Below are 15,781 nucleotides of genomic sequence, written 5' to 3'. Positions count from 1 at the left end.
GGCCCCAGGCCTGGATGCAGTACTCCTCATGGCAGAGTATAGAGAGATAATCACCTCTCATACCCTGCTACCCTTTCTTCTTTTGACGCAGCCCAAGATAAAGTTGGTCTTTCAGGCTGCAAGCACACACAACTGGTTCCTGTCCAGCTTTTCATCCACCAGTACTGCAAAGCACCTCTGCACAGGGCTGCTTTCAACAAGTTTTTCCTCCAGTCTGTAGACGTATCTGAAATCACCCTGACCTACATTGAACACTTGGCCTTGTTGGCCCTCATTAGGTTCCCTTCTCAAGGCATTCTAGATCCCTCTAGACAGCATCTCTATGCCATATATGCAGTAAGTGACCTATCCTTCACCTTGAATTACAGCTTTCACAACTTGCAGAACTCTCCATCAGCATACAATATTTAGGATTAAAAGACAACTTACAAGAGCTTTTAGTGAAGAGATAAGACTGTTTTACTGTCTTATATAAGGTTGTTTCAAAAGTAATACCTCCTATTTATTTCCAAGGAAACTACAATAGCTACAAAGAGTACAATATCACTATTTGATAGACCAAACTCTATGCTACAAAATACTCTTTTTTAATATAGTCACCACTAGGTATGCATTAGCCAGTGATGAAAAACCAGTGACAAAGAGCCTGCAAGCTGTACTTGTACAAATTTGCACTAGTGTAGGTTATCTACTATTGCCACTGCTCACTGCGGTCACATCTTCTGTTTGGTTCAGCAAGCAATGCAAATATGACACACCTTTGGTTCGTATACACTTTCATGTCAGACATCACTCTGACAGGCTGCCCTTCTGCTGTCATCTGTCACATTGCAGCAAAGTTTAATGGAATACTGGTGGGAAGGTGCAACCTCTACTGCCATACCACCAACATCCACCTTTGACAACACGGGCCTACATAATTAAATAGGAGACATTAGTTTCAGAATAGCCATCATGTATTTGTACTTCAGAGAAGTTACAAAAACACAAAACTTGAAGTTTTTAAAAACATTTTTACTGAATGTAGGATAGGAGGGCCGCAACTACTTAAGGAAGACATCGTTTAATAAAGTCGGTGTTCTTAAGTTAGGAGAATGGCCCCAAAGCTAGACAGAAAGATTCCTGCCTGCATTCAATAGGAGAAGGAAATAATAAAGTTCAAGTCATGATAACTTTAATTTTCAGAAGCACAGCACTGCCAGGAAGCAAATTTAATTAAAAGTTCATAAAAGCAAAAGATTCCACAGTACTCTCTACTTCCTTGAAGTAAAAAACATATTAATCTCTTACATTAAGTCTCTTTTCCTGTGTGTGTGTATATATTCTTTTCCTGTATGTATATATATATATATTTATATATGCACTCACACACTAAAACCTGTTTGGCAGGATAATTACAGCAAACAAGAATGTTTGCACTCTTATAATACCAAGTATTAAAACATGTTGCAGGGAGCACAGTAGTTAAGAAACGTATACCTGCAGTTCAGAAAAAAAAGGCAAACAGTCAACACAGAGCTGTTACTAAATTCACTGGAACTGGAAATACTCTGATGAAGCAAGCCAGTAGAAGGCTGATTTACACAGCAAGGAGTGAACTTCCAGGTTCCAGATGAAGTTATGGAGGCAAACAGCAGCTGGTTGAAAAAGGATGTGGATACAGAATCACAGAATTGTAGGGGTTGGAAGGGACCTCCAGAGATCACTGAGTCCAACCCCCCTGCCAAAGCAGGTTCCCTACACCAGGTCGCACAAGTAGGTGTCCAGAAGGGTCTTGAATATCTCCAGAGAAGGAGACTCCACAACCTCCCTGGGCAGCCTGTTCCAGTGCTCCGTCACCCTCACCGTAAAGAAGTTCTTGCGCACATTGGTGCGGAATTTCCTATGCTCCAGTTTTCAGCCGTTTCCCCTTGTCCTGTCTCCACATACTGCTGAAAAGAGTCTGGCCTCGCCACTCTGCCCCCCACACTTTAGATATTTATAGACCTGGATCAGGTCTCCACTCAGTCTTCTCTTCTCAAGGCTAAACAGACCCAGCTCACTCAGCCTTTCCTCATAGGAGAGACGCTCCAGGATACATTCCTGGACAATAAATTTCTGAACACATTCTAACGTCAGTAGGCTTGCAAACTTCTATGTAGATGTGAGCCTCTGAAATCCCTAATACAGCAGAGGAATAAATGAGCCAAAGTAGTAAAAGAAATTTATTTTTCTCCAAAGACATCCATTCTACCATTCTCAGAGGAAAAAAAGGTGCTAAATAAAAAAAATCCAAATCCACATGAATTAGGTAACTGTTTTTTAGCAGTCAGCAGAGATCAAGTTGCTAGATATGCTACAAAACATTAGAAGTATTCTGTTATAAGAACTTTGCCACAAATTGAGACCTTCTTTTGGAGCATTCAAACTGATTGTCCATTGTAATCACACTGGCTTCCCCTGCAATACACTCGAGAAAAAAAATCTTTTCACATGAGAAATGTGCATGAAGAACATGAAACAATTTAAATCTTACTTGTAATGCAGAAAAACTTAAGTATCTCTGCTATCCCTGCAAAAATTAAAAGGAAATTGAAGTTATTTCCTTAGCTAATAGTACTCATTAATTGTTATTTTGTTTTGTAGAAGGCTTTTACTTTTCCCTTGTAATGTGAGCTAAACACACATCTGGTATTTGAGGCAATTCATTTCCATATTTGTCAAAAGCTACTGAGAATTCATTTTCTCCGGAAGAGTAGAATATCTTCAAACAGTACGTTACTTAACATTAATAATAGTGAAAAGGCAGAAGTGAAAGAACTGAACGTGAGATATGACAGTTCTGCCCTTCTTTAAAAGCACTGTCTGCTGCAAACCACTTCATTGTTTAAAATGACCACAGATATTTTAAACTGTCTCAGTCCCGGAAGAAATACTGTAAAATTGATAAAAATAATTACTGTTAAGGCAGTAGTAAGACAGGAGGCCGTATCTTTGAACTTCAAATGGAAAGTGCTCTTTAGACTGAAGCTAACTACATTCACACTGTTTTCTTCTAATATACTGTAATACATTTTCAGCAAAGTGCAACCAGCATTTTGTTTCAAACAGTGAAGTCAAACTGTTTACAAAAAATAACCACATCTAGGTTATATCTGATTTCATACACAAAAAAGTGTCTGAACTTAAGTATCACCATGAACTATGGCAACATGTGAAGCCACAGTTCACATATGGTTTTATGATTAAGTTCAAAGTAACTTGTTTTTGCAGTGTTTCACGAATAGAAGAAAATACTACACAAATAAAACATGGGGAGTTAAGTATATGCAACCAACATAGTAAAAACTTGAAGAAAAAACAAACAGCTGTAATAATTATTGCTTCAACTTGTTGGAATACTCATTTGTAATCACTAATATTAAATAATATTTCAAATAGTTTCTATACAACCTAGTAGGAAATTCCATCAAGTGATTCTTCATAGCACTTCACTGTTTCTGATGAATATTCTTACTTTCCACGGTCAAATCAAATGTTACAGGGTTAATCTGCCTTTTCACAGAACACCACTATTTAAATGCTTGCAGAGAATCTAAGTAATTTTGAGCTAAATCCTTCCAAAGACAGAAATCTGAATTTCTGTTCTTCAGTAATCCTGCAATTCCTGAAGTCACCGTATCTGTAGGGTTTACACTACAACGTCCTGTTAATGGGAGAGAGCTGCAGAGGTACAGTGTGTACAGTGCTGAACAACTGACCCATGGCAGATCATAGGCAGCTAGGGATGGCCCCAAAAGAGACCCTCTGCTGCCAGAGCTGAACCACAAGCAGTGCTGGGTGTGCTTCTGGGAGAGCAAACTGAAGAAAAATCTGCTGCATGACAGTGACTGGGAGAGAGGAGTGAGAGAAACAGCCTTTCAGTCAGCAAGGTCACTACAGAAGTAGGGTAGGAGGTGTTCCAGGTGCACAGAAGTCCTCTGGAGCCCAGGAGAGGCCCATGAAGGAGCAGGCTGTTCTTTGCAGCCCACGGGAACCACATGGAACAGATCTCCACATGCAGCCATGGAGGAGGCCTGCAGTGCAGCAGAGGACATGTCCTGAAGGAGTCACAGCCCATGGAGAGCCACCACAAGAGCAATTCCAGACCAGAGCTGCAGCCCATGGAGAGGAGCCCCACAGTGAAACAAAAGGTCCAGGGGAGCTGCCACCCATGGCAGCTGGAACACTTCCTGAAGGATAGGCCCTGCAGCACAGAGCAGCGCTGGTACAGTGCTTGGAAGGTACAGTGCTCAGAAAGCTGCAACCTGTGGGAAGCCCATGTAGGATCAGTTTGAGAAGGACAGAAATCTGTGGGAGGGACCTCATGTGGAGCAGGGGCAGAGAGTAATCATGAAAGAGCATAGAGATGAAGTGTTACAGACTGACTGTAGCCTTCATTGTCTGTTCCCCTGTGCCCTTGTGAGGAAGAGGGTAGAAAAGGGTGGATGGTGGGTAAAGGTGTTCTTAGTTTGCCTTCTGTTCTCACTGCTCGTCTGTTACCAATACACAATAAAAAGCAATCATTTCCTCCTGCCAAGTCTGTTTTGCCCACGACAATCATTTATGAGTAGTCTCCCACTACTAATATGAACCAATGACTTTTTTTCCTCCATCTTATTTTCTTCCCATCCTTCTGATGAAGCAGAGTGAAGTGGCACAGTGGAGCTTGGCTACGTACTGGTGTGAAACTATCATAAGTTATTACAAAATGCACAAGATTAAGGAAGGAACTCTACATTGGAGTTTTCACAGTGTTCAAATTTTAGTACGTAGCCAAATGCCATGGGACCTGCAGGTAGTTTAGAAAATGTTAGCTATGTCATAATTTGAAGTTGTGGTTGACACAAAACATAATTTAATGCATTCATAAGAAGAAAGAAGGAAGAGGAAGGAAGTAAGGCCTAGGAAATTTAAATTCATATGAAAGTAATCAGTTCCATTTCCCTGAAAATGCATTAGAGGATAAGTAGCATAACATGGTATACACTGTTCTAGCAAGCATAATATTCTAGACTTCATTATCCCTACCAGTGAAATTCCTTCTCACTGAGCATGTAGCAATAGCTACTTTTTCAATAACCTATTTCACTCTCACCTCCTTAAAGTCTCATTCCTCCTATAATTATAGCTGAATATTATTTTCTATACAAAGGTCAAAACCTTGTTATTAAACAAAACCACTGTGCATTTGGAGTGTTACTGCCCCCTATTTCTTCATAAAGATTTTCAGTATTTAGTGAAAATATTTTCCCCAATAGATATTCAAGAATAATCATGAAGTGCGGCAAGGGAGAAAATGAAGCAACTTGTGTCTTTGGAAGTGATGGTAAAAGGCAAACACGGGCATAAAATATACCAAAGAGCCAGCTAGAGAGATTACAGCTTAATTATCACATCTGTTCCTTTTTTCTTATTCTCAAATTTTATCTGAAATTCATCCATCCTCTACAAAAAAAAACCCAAACAACATTGTCACAACAGATGCAACAAAGTAAGCAAACAGTACACAGCAACAAGCAAGTATCTGCCCTTCACAAGACAGCAACACACATACTAGGTGAGCTGTAAAACAGACAAACTGAGTTCTAATTGCACACCTACAAAAACTACAAATAAACCTGGGAGACAGCTCTCTTGAACAGGTATGTCACAGTGCAAGAGCACTGAAAAATGTCCTAAGGTAACAACAGAAGTGAAACTGAAATTAGTTCTGTTCTGTGTTGAGTTGGATCAGTGTTTCTCCAATTCCAGTAACTAATGCAAGGAACTAAATTTACAATATAACTTAAATTCGAAGAGCTCAATTTGCAGGACTCTGGCTACAGAAAAATAACTTGCAGTAGGGACAAGTGACAGGTACTGTCATTGTCAGTGACATACATACACCACACAATGCCAGGGCTATTGTGAGGAAGCAGCTAAAACATGCAGGGAATAGTATTAAATGACTGAACAGAATCCCCTGTTCTCCTGGCATTGGCTTAGCTGTAACATGGGACTGCATTATGGATACCAGTATTCAGAATAACAAAGCACTTCAAAATAGAAATGGTAAGAAATACAACAAGTGAAAAAGGCATTCCTTTATATTATTGACACTGATGCACTAGTAAAGATTTATACCACACTTTTTCTTTAAATTAACACAGAACTTACCATCAAGGCCTGTATTTCCCATTTCAGTACAAGATAAAAATCAAACAGAGCCAGACGAACACTGATGCAAATTCAATTTAATACAAAACCATACACTAAAATAACATAGAAATCCTGAAATTAACTCACTGACACTCTGAGCATTACAGCCACAATAACTATTAATCAACAAGAAAAAGCAGCCATGTGGGAACACTAGCTATTAACTTGATTTAACGTTTAAAAAGCAGAGGTCAGTAATGTACTGTATCTGCTAACTCCATACAAATAATTTAAATTTTATGAGTTGAAAACCTGCACCTCTAGAAGTTCTCTCATAATACGTTCCCTTGAATAGCATTCAGTACATTTCAATAGCATTCTGAGCGTTAGGCAGAAAAGCGACTTCTAGTGATTCAATTCATTAGCAGTTTACTGCTTGGAGTAACTGTATCAAACATTCGTAAAATTACAACAAGCTGTATGATGGAAATCACATAAGAGAAATAAAGAAAATTAAACATTTGACCACTGGAATCCAAGGCAGAGAATATTTGGTAGCTTTGAATTGCATTCTTTCCAGTTTGAAGAACAAAGTATTTACACAGAATGTACACTGTCCTTTAAGATATTAAGATCCTTCTGGTTATGGATTATGTGGGGACTTTGTTGCAAAGGACTACTTTTGAAGGGAGCCTTCACTACAAAAGAGAATATGAAGCCTTCTAAGCTAGCAATAAGACTAACATCATGGAACAAGGTAACAAAACGATATGAAAATTTACTAGTCTGCTTATGAATAAAGTAAGTTTCAAGAACTGAGGCTTGTATCAAAAATGCTGTTGAATCAGACAAGACGACATGAGGACAAGAGTCTGTACTTACATGCCTCAGCTCTGAACAGAGCAGATGCTCAGAAAGGAAACAAAGTGTTCTCTTAAATGATTAGATGATATACCTTGTCCAGCAAATTAAACACTGTTTCATGAATGCCATGAGGAGAAATACTGAAAAATGTTAGAATTGTAATCTAGTTATGAAAACCTTTTCTTCTTCGTTTATCTGAATTCACAGATCAGTCATCGCAGCAAATTTGAATCCTAAATTAAAAGTCACAGCATTTCTTCACAGAAAGATAAATTAACATTAGACAGGGTTAGGGATGCAAAGAAGAGAAAGATGACCCACATATAGCGTCAAGGCAGTTAAGAGGAACCATTTCACCACAGAAGATGACGTTATGCATAGCAAGGAATCTATAATCCTTTAGTTGATTGATTCAGGTATGTTTGCATACTGAAAACACAATTTAAACCTCCTGTCTTCAAAGGAAGTGAGGCATAGCAAGAAAGAGAATGTATGAACAGAGACAAAACATTTCTACAATTAAATACTGCTTCGTAAAGCAGATCACCTTTGTAACACGAATCAAAAGGAGACTAGAAACAGATTAAGACTACTCTGTTCTGGATGAAATTTACAAGCTTTATAGCAGAAAGAATTTGCTACTTTCCTGCTTACTTTTACTTTTCCAACCCAGATGGGTTTTCATCCACCTGGCAGAAACAGAGGGAAAACACTCCTCTGCACAACTTCATTGGAGACTCCATCATAAGACACCTAAGCAGCTGCCAGAGCTAAATCCTGCTCTGTCTTCTGAACAAATATACTGTATTCTTGCCTGATGTGCTCTCAGTTCTCTCTCTTAAATTCTCAGCTAGAGTTCACAGTATTTTTAGTGGTTGTTATCCCTCTTGTTCCACTGCAAAAGTCACAGAACTTTCTTTCAACTAACTTTTCCATTACAAGAGTACTTTCTCTCTTTCAGTAATGTAAACAGCATTTGTTTGATGCTCTGAACCTAGCTGAAGTGGTGTGATCTTACTGGGAAAAAAAAAATAAAAAAATCATACTCTTTGAATGGGTAACTTTTTCTAAACATTTGTATCTCACCTTTGACAGAAGCAATTTCACACAGGAAACATGGCCCTCATAGACTGCTGATAGGAGTGGTGTAATATTGTGTTTGTCGGGAGCCTGTAAATTGAGACACAGTTATTTGAAGAACTATTTTACACAGCATTAAAAGGCTTTGCTTAATTTTTTTAGTTTTGTCTTTCTGACAATGAAATGAAGATTTAAAAATATTTTCCAGAAATACATTCCTTGAGAAATTTTTACTCCTTTTTTAAAAATAAAAGTTGTGGTAAAGTCATGGCATAAAAGTAGGTAGGGAACAGTAAGATTTTTCCTCCTGAGTCTGCTTAGAATCCAAAAGTTCAAATTCATATTTGGTGTTATTTGTTTTTTTCCAATGACAGAAATTGCAATGTTTCATATAAGAAGTTTTGTCAGTTTAAAAACAGTACCCTTAATTCTCCCATTTCTCAGACAATCTAGTTTCAGAAAGCTGCTTTGGCCTGAAATGTTCTCCAGGATTTCAACTCTCTGAACTATGGTCCTGGAAAGAATAAGAAAAGGAGCATATGAAACGTCCTTATTTTTCCTCCATTTTATGGAGAACTAGGAGTATTCCCAAGGAAATTCCTATCTCTCCAGGCAACCAAAAAAAGTTTGAGACATTCTGTAGATGTCTCAAATGTACATTTTCATATTATGCACATTAGACAGATGTACATTAATTTTCATACAGGTGTTCTAAAGCATAGGATTTGAAATGTATAGTTAAAGTATTTAGAAATTTCATGTAATGGAGGACTATATCATTTTGAAGAGCCATACACTCACACAAATCTTTTAATGACACAAAACTGTGCAGGTGAAGCCATGGCAAAGCTTCCCAAAGAAAGAATGTCTCAAATAGATCAATAAAATATGAAGAGAGAAGTACACCAATTTAAACAGAGTAGGTCCTGTCCTGGTCAAGGATGTATTATAATGTTGGAAGGGACTCCAGAAGACAAATTCATTAAGTATTTAATAACATCTTCATTTAGATGCAATTGCCAGTTCTATTTTTCTAATAACTGTCAAATTAAAATTAATTTTTATAGATAGTTATCCCTATGTGTGTACAAAAGTGTTAGAACATTTATTAAATGCGATTTTAAGCTTCTAAACTTTAGGAGACCACTTCTCAAACATTCTTAAATGCATCAAGTTGCTTGTTTCATCTAACTCTTCCAGTAATCAATTAAGCACTTATCTCTTACATGAGGGAAAAAAAAACACAGACGATTATAAATTTTGATGTACATACATTAATATCTGCTCCTTTCAATAGCAGAAATTCCAGTATCTCAAGCTGCCCACAGTCTGCTGCATAGTGAAGAGGCTTCCTCCCACCTTCAAGTGTCCGGTTGACATCTTCTCCCTTGAATGTAAACAACAATTCATAAGTGAAATTAAGAGTTATTACACCAAAAAGAGCTTGAAAAAGAAATTCAACAATACGCTGAAGAGAGTTCCATCCAAAAATTTAAAGCATCGCCTAGCAAAAGTAAAAATTAAGTTGCTTGATTTCCTTTCCTTCTTCATTTGCACATTTAAGACTGTGACAGCTTCAGCTCCTTCTTCCACACTGCATCACAGGTTATGAGTGCCCAAATGCACTATGCAACTTGACAAAAAAAAAAAAAAAAAATCAGAGAATGGAAGAAATGCTAATGCTCATTTGCTTTGCTTCTCCTACCCCTAACTGGGATTTTAATTATCTGGCTACTCTAATTTACTTTCCCTGCTTTTCACCCATTAAGGTTCTGCACACAGAGAAGTCACATGCATAGAACTAAGCATCACATCTTGCTAGTAAACAAGTGACTATAAACCACCATAATCCAAAACTCAATTGTAATGCTGTAACGGGATGAAAAGTACCACGACAATAGTGGGTGGCAAAGTCTCTGGCTACAGCAAATAAGAACAAGCCCAAATGCAGCAGCTGTAGACACAGGAACAAAGGAAAAGGCCTCAGGTAGGCAGAAGTCTCCAGCAAGATACCATTGCCTCCACTGCCAACCCTTAAATGAGGTCTGTGAAGGGGGTAGATCCTGGCTGCACCCCTTCTGAGCACTGCATGCACCCGAGCTTCCGTGAGCTGGCCCTGCCTTCCCACCAGGTGCTCAATCACTGGTTCAGGACATGACTTAGCATTTCCACTACACCAGTTAAGAAACTTTCCATCCTATTTTATAAGTAGCATTGCATTTTCCAATTCCATAATATTAAACAGAGGTCTGAAGACAGCCAACCAACTTTGGACAAAGGAAGTTACATTCTAACGCCACTCATATTTGCGGATTGAGACATCTCTTAAGGCCTAGGAGAAACTTAATTTACTGAGTGCCTAATCAGCTTTGTTTCTTCACCTTGGGTTGTGCAACTAAGGATAAACTGATTTGCTGCACTTCAGTGACAAGGAATTACTAAATACCAAATACTGGCAGGCTACATGGTAAGTAACTTCTTGTTCATCTGTGCAAGCGAGCTTAATATTTTAGGTTGCAGCTAAATTTAGCACCTTGCCTCAAGTTTTCTGCCTCCACAGAAAAAACAATCAAAGAATTTCAGCTGCAGCACAAACCAGCAGTTCTTTGTAGAACCTCTGAAATACTCTCACGAATGTTTCAAATTTCTTCAAGTTCAAATAATAGAGTGAACTGCATCTTCCAGACAGCAGCTCTCTTCTGAGAGTAGAAGGGCAGGCTGTCAGAAAGAAATCTTATTCTGTATTTGATGCTCTATACTGCCAGAGTTCTACAATGGAGGCTAGGCAATTCCCTTCTCCTTTCCAATAGGCTATTTGACTCTTTCCATAATAAGCTCCCCTAAAAGTCAAAGCAAATGTTTAGCTTCTAGTGTTTAACTAGAATACTGTTTTCTGGTCTCAGAAATCAGGACTTTGTTCTTGCATTATTGAATGTTCCTGCTTCAAAGCAGTAACATGAGAAAACCTACAGGTGTTTTTTTTTTTTTTTTTTTTTTTTTTTTTTTTTTTTTTTTTTTTTTTTTACCAACCAACAGATTCTAAAGAATGCTGGACATCAGAAAAAAAGTTTTAATATAATGTATCTTCTTCAGAACAGCAATGTGTTGTACCTCTAAACAGTCCAGAGCTTCAACCATGGATAGTCAACACTGTACAGTACTACGTGAAATCCCAATTCCAACTCTGTGACAAATTACTTGCTAAATAGTGTTATCAGCACCACAAGTCTTGTGACGCAACTCCTCCCTTGCTTTGCTAAACTGCAGGACAAATTACTGGCAAGGGAATGTTAACAAATGTGTTCCAATAAATAAAAAAGAAATCATTCAGATCACAATACACTAACAGCATACAAAGAGTCACATCAGTCTGAAAGGCACGTAAGCTAAGTGTGCTGCTTCCTTAGCTAGTAAATTAAACTTCACTCATTCTTATTTGCATCTCACCACTTCCTGTCAATTTTAAAACAACTGGCATTTGAATAGCACAGGATGTTTGCAGATACTCCTAAAACACCTGTAACATCTGTCACATGCAAAGACACAGTAAAAAGGGAATAGGGGAGAAGGACAAACAAGCTCTAACTCTGGAGACAATACAAAGTTCATGTTCTTTGTACTATAGAGTCATGTTTTAAAATTACAACAGTTCAAAGCTCATCTTTTCTAAGCTGATACATATTTGGCTTCTTGACTTACACTAAAGTATATTTTTCTTCTGAAATAATATACAACAGATTCTTCTGCTTTCTCCTACACTAGTTACATGAAAAAGTCCTACTGGACAATGAACTTCAATGTCATCCAAGCAGCAAGTTTCCTAAGTTGTCCTTACAGATGATTAAAGCTTGTTTACAGAGGTGAGTACCTAACAGACACTGCAAAGATGTCCCAAAATGCAACCACAGATATGAACAATAGCACTGAGGAAGTATCAGCAGCATTCAAACCCAAACTAAAGCACTAAAATATTTCAGCTGGAATCAACAGAACCAAGATACGTTCTAATAATATACATATATATGATACAAACTGGTAGTACATCGGTGTCAAAGTCAGCTGCAACAAGCTTTTTACTTGGCTAGACAGCATTGTAGAACACATCACACATCCAAGATGAGGTTGTCAAAGATTATCTAAACAAGATGCCATTCTCCTTTAAATGTAATTTAAAATGGGTGTGATTTTTGTCTTCAATGAATTCTCTCGTTCTTGCATTTGAAGTAATTGTTCAGCTATCAGGTAGAGATATTGAGTTATACGGGCAGATGGGTTCTCAGTTTTGAAAGACTGGTCAGAAATGACAGACCACATTTTGCATAGCAAACATTTTGTGTATATAGTATTATCCAACAAGAAGTAAATATGCACTAGAGAAGTCAACTTTCTAGAGTAGAGTTGCAAATTCACTCACAGTTGTGCAAATGCTAGTACAAAGCTCGGAAATGAATCTGTCTTTGCAAACAGAAACCATCAGCTATTTTAATGACTTTCCAGAATGCACTGAGTTTACTTAGTTAGAATTGAGGCTAAGTCTGGCATAAACTAATGTTCTTTGTTTTGTAGAGACCTAGGTCACAATCTACTTAGTAACATCAAAAAACAGTTCAATGCATGAAACATGAGAACCAGCAGTTAGCAGGTATCTGCTTTAATCCTCTCTATTAACATTTGATTACAGGTAAAGAAAAGCCTCTCTCTGAATCTCCAATTACTAAACAAGAAAGGATGTAAGATGTTTACAACACATCATCTCATATTCTACTTAGAAAACTCGCATACATGAAGAATAGTAGATGATTCATTTAGAAGGACTTAAAGTAACAGCTTTAGTTGAAAACTGGCTATCAACACTCAATGGAAAAGGAAAACAAAAACTTGAAGCTTGACTCTAAATACTTCATAAGTTCTCCATGCTTTTTAAATAACTAATAGTACGGTTCATAATAAAGACCTCTGAAAGCAACCACCACATTCATTTCCCTCAGTGGAGCAATTAAACCCATAAAGAGACCTGTTCCAAATAATTTCTTAAGTCAGTACTGTCAAAATTATGAACTCTTTATTCTTCCACTAACCTCTATACAAGAGCTTGTAGTGAAATAAGCTTAATTTGATACCTCAGCTTTGTCCAGCGTTTTGAATTACACCAAATAGATAGTTAGAAAAAAACAGAGCAATCATAGAAAAAGTAAGGTCAGAAAGAACCATGAGAGATCATCTAGTACAACCTCCTGCCCAAAAAAAGAGCTATCCTTGAAGTTCAATCAAGGCCTTGTCCATTTCAGTACTATAAAACCTCACAGAGCCCTCTGTACAGCACCTTTTACTTCACTACGGCAGTGGTTAATTTTCACACTTGTGTCCATTCAGTTTCCTTCGTTGAAACTCGTGATCCATGCAACTTGTCTTGTTCCATTTTCTCTATACGCCTGGATTTAATACTAGAAAGCTGCTATTAATCTCCTTTCTAATGTCCCTACTTCAAATTGAAGAAACATTGTCCTTATGTATCATATGATCCGATTCTCCTTTCAACATCAACACGTGGCCCCCCTCTGACCTCACTCCAGTTTACATCTCTTACAGCAAAGAACACCAAACTGTACACACCACTACTGGTGTGGGCTCAGAGGTGCTGACAAGGAAATAGTCACTTCTCTCAAACTTGCTGGACTCTTCTCTCAAACCACTGGACTTCTTTGGTTGTTGAAAGCCAGCTGCACATCCTGCAAAATCAGTGCTATTTGTGTCCACCTGTTCTATTTGAGAAGCAGTTTTCTAGAGAATTAGCCCCTAGCTTGTATTAGCAGATGAAGGTTATTTCACCCCCAAGAAAACACTGCATTTGTCTTTGCTACAATTTGAGGTTCTGTCAACGTATTTTTGAAGTCCCACTGAACAGCAGTTCTACTTTCCATGTTATAAACCAATTCCCCTCAGCTTAATGACATCTGCTAATCTGATAAAGGTGTATTTCATTCCGCTATTTCAGCAACTGATGATTATATAGTATCAGTCCCGAGATACAGCCCCCTCCTCCCGAAAGAAATAAAGAGCAAAAGGTAAATTACAATCACTGATTCAGAATGACATAACTGTTTGGATTGAAATGGTCTTCAGCAGGTCTCAATCTGATCTCCTGATTCAAGCAAGGTCCAAATTGAATTAAAATTAAACTGCTCAGAAATGTGTCTAGTCAGGCCTTGAAACTCCTAACAGTGTTGTTCAGAATCCCTATCCCAGTACTTAATTATATATAATGGAATTTTATTGTATCCAAATGATTTCCTCCCTCCCTTTCCCCCATTTCCACTACAATAAAAAAAACCCAAAACAGAGAAAACAATCACAGAAAGCAATTGGGTTATCTGGTATGTTTTGCTCTTGTTAATCTGTGCTGGCTGTTACTAATCACTCTTACGGATCTGGAAAAGTCTTCTAGGATAGTATGTTGCACAGTCATTCCGAGGCCTGCTGTGAGGCTGAGCAGTCTACTGCTTTGATCTTTTCTTCTTGCCCTGTTGGAATATGAGTATGACATGTTTGTTTGTTTTTTTTTCAGCCACCGGGAACTGTTACTACCTGACATGGTTCAAAGTAGAAAGATGACAAAAAGCAGCTTTACAACGTCAATACTCCTGATTGCACACCACCAGTTACACAGATCTGTGCAAAGCTAGTTTAAGAGATTTCTAACTCACTAACCACAACAAAGATCACTTCTAGCCCAGACTCTGAGCTGGGCACAAGAACCTGCAAGACCTGACAGCAGAAGTTAAAAGAAATGAGGTCAAGACTGCATGGACTCTCCAGGTTTTTTTGTTTGTTTGTTTGTTTTTAATACCTTCTATCACTAGGTCATCTGCAGGCCAACATATTATTCCTAGCTCTATCTTTTCTCGTCAGTAAAATTACACAAAAGCTCCCGCTGTCTCATACCCTTTTCCAGCAAAGCCTTGGCTTTCCCAGTTCATCTGTGTTGGGGAAAACTTCTACATTCTTTCTATCTAGCTCAATTAATTTTGTATTGTTTTTTCCTGGGTAATAGTTACAATACCACTACTTCTAGCCACAGTTTGATCCTTCCTATCCTTACATGAATGACAGGGCTGAATGAATTCAGTGAAGCAACTAACAAGTCAGAGAATTCACTTGATCACTTCATCCTTCCAAACAAACGTTCCTTCACCTGATTCACCACTTGGCACTCGAACACACCAGAAATAAGGAGCTGGGATTTACACTACAGTTCTACCACAGGAATAGAAACTGAAACTGGTGACCTCATTAAATCCTATTGCATAGGTTAACTGTATTAGTAGAGCAATATCTGTAATGCTGATGGCATTAAAATGCTCTTTCAAATTTAGAAACAAATCTATATCCCCATCTGTACTTATCCTATCATGCAGAAATAACTGTCTCCCTATTTCACACATTTCTTTCCTTGTGACTTTAATTAAGAAAACCAGTTTCCATACACTCAGATGTCCTTATAATGCAGGAAAGCATCCTACAGGAGCTTCATTACAGAGTAATTCTAGTCCTCATTACCTTGGGAAAAGATGGACTCACTGTACAGTCTGTTTCATTACTCCAATATCTTAGCATAAAAAGAGGTATAAGATAACAAGAATATCAGATAATTACATTTTAGATAAAGCAATAACTTCAT

The 15,781-nt window shown here is 37.9% G+C and overlaps 1 protein-coding gene across 1 annotated transcript in view; it reads right to left on the bottom strand.

Moving 5' to 3' along the window:
- MTPN (myotrophin) overlaps nucleotides 1–15,781 on the bottom strand; it is a 40,282-nt gene that overhangs the window by 4,816 nt on the left and 19,685 nt on the right. Inside the window, exons 2-3 of the mRNA XM_031589812.2 lie at nucleotides 9,377–9,490; nucleotides 8,110–8,193 (exon numbers count right to left, since the gene is read on the bottom strand). Of these exons, the coding sequence (XP_031445672.1) occupies nucleotides 8,110–8,193; nucleotides 9,377–9,490 (198 nt within the window). The remainder of the gene's footprint in view (nucleotides 1–8,109; nucleotides 8,194–9,376; nucleotides 9,491–15,781) is intronic.

Source organism: Phasianus colchicus, chromosome 1 (assembly GCF_987193195.1).
Source record: "Phasianus colchicus chromosome 1, bPhaCol1.hap1.1, whole genome shotgun sequence".
Taxonomy (NCBI): domain Eukaryota; kingdom Metazoa; phylum Chordata; class Aves; order Galliformes; family Phasianidae; genus Phasianus; species Phasianus colchicus.
The sequence above is the reverse complement of the archived record's forward strand: the minus strand, read 5'-3'. Positions and strand labels throughout refer to the sequence as shown.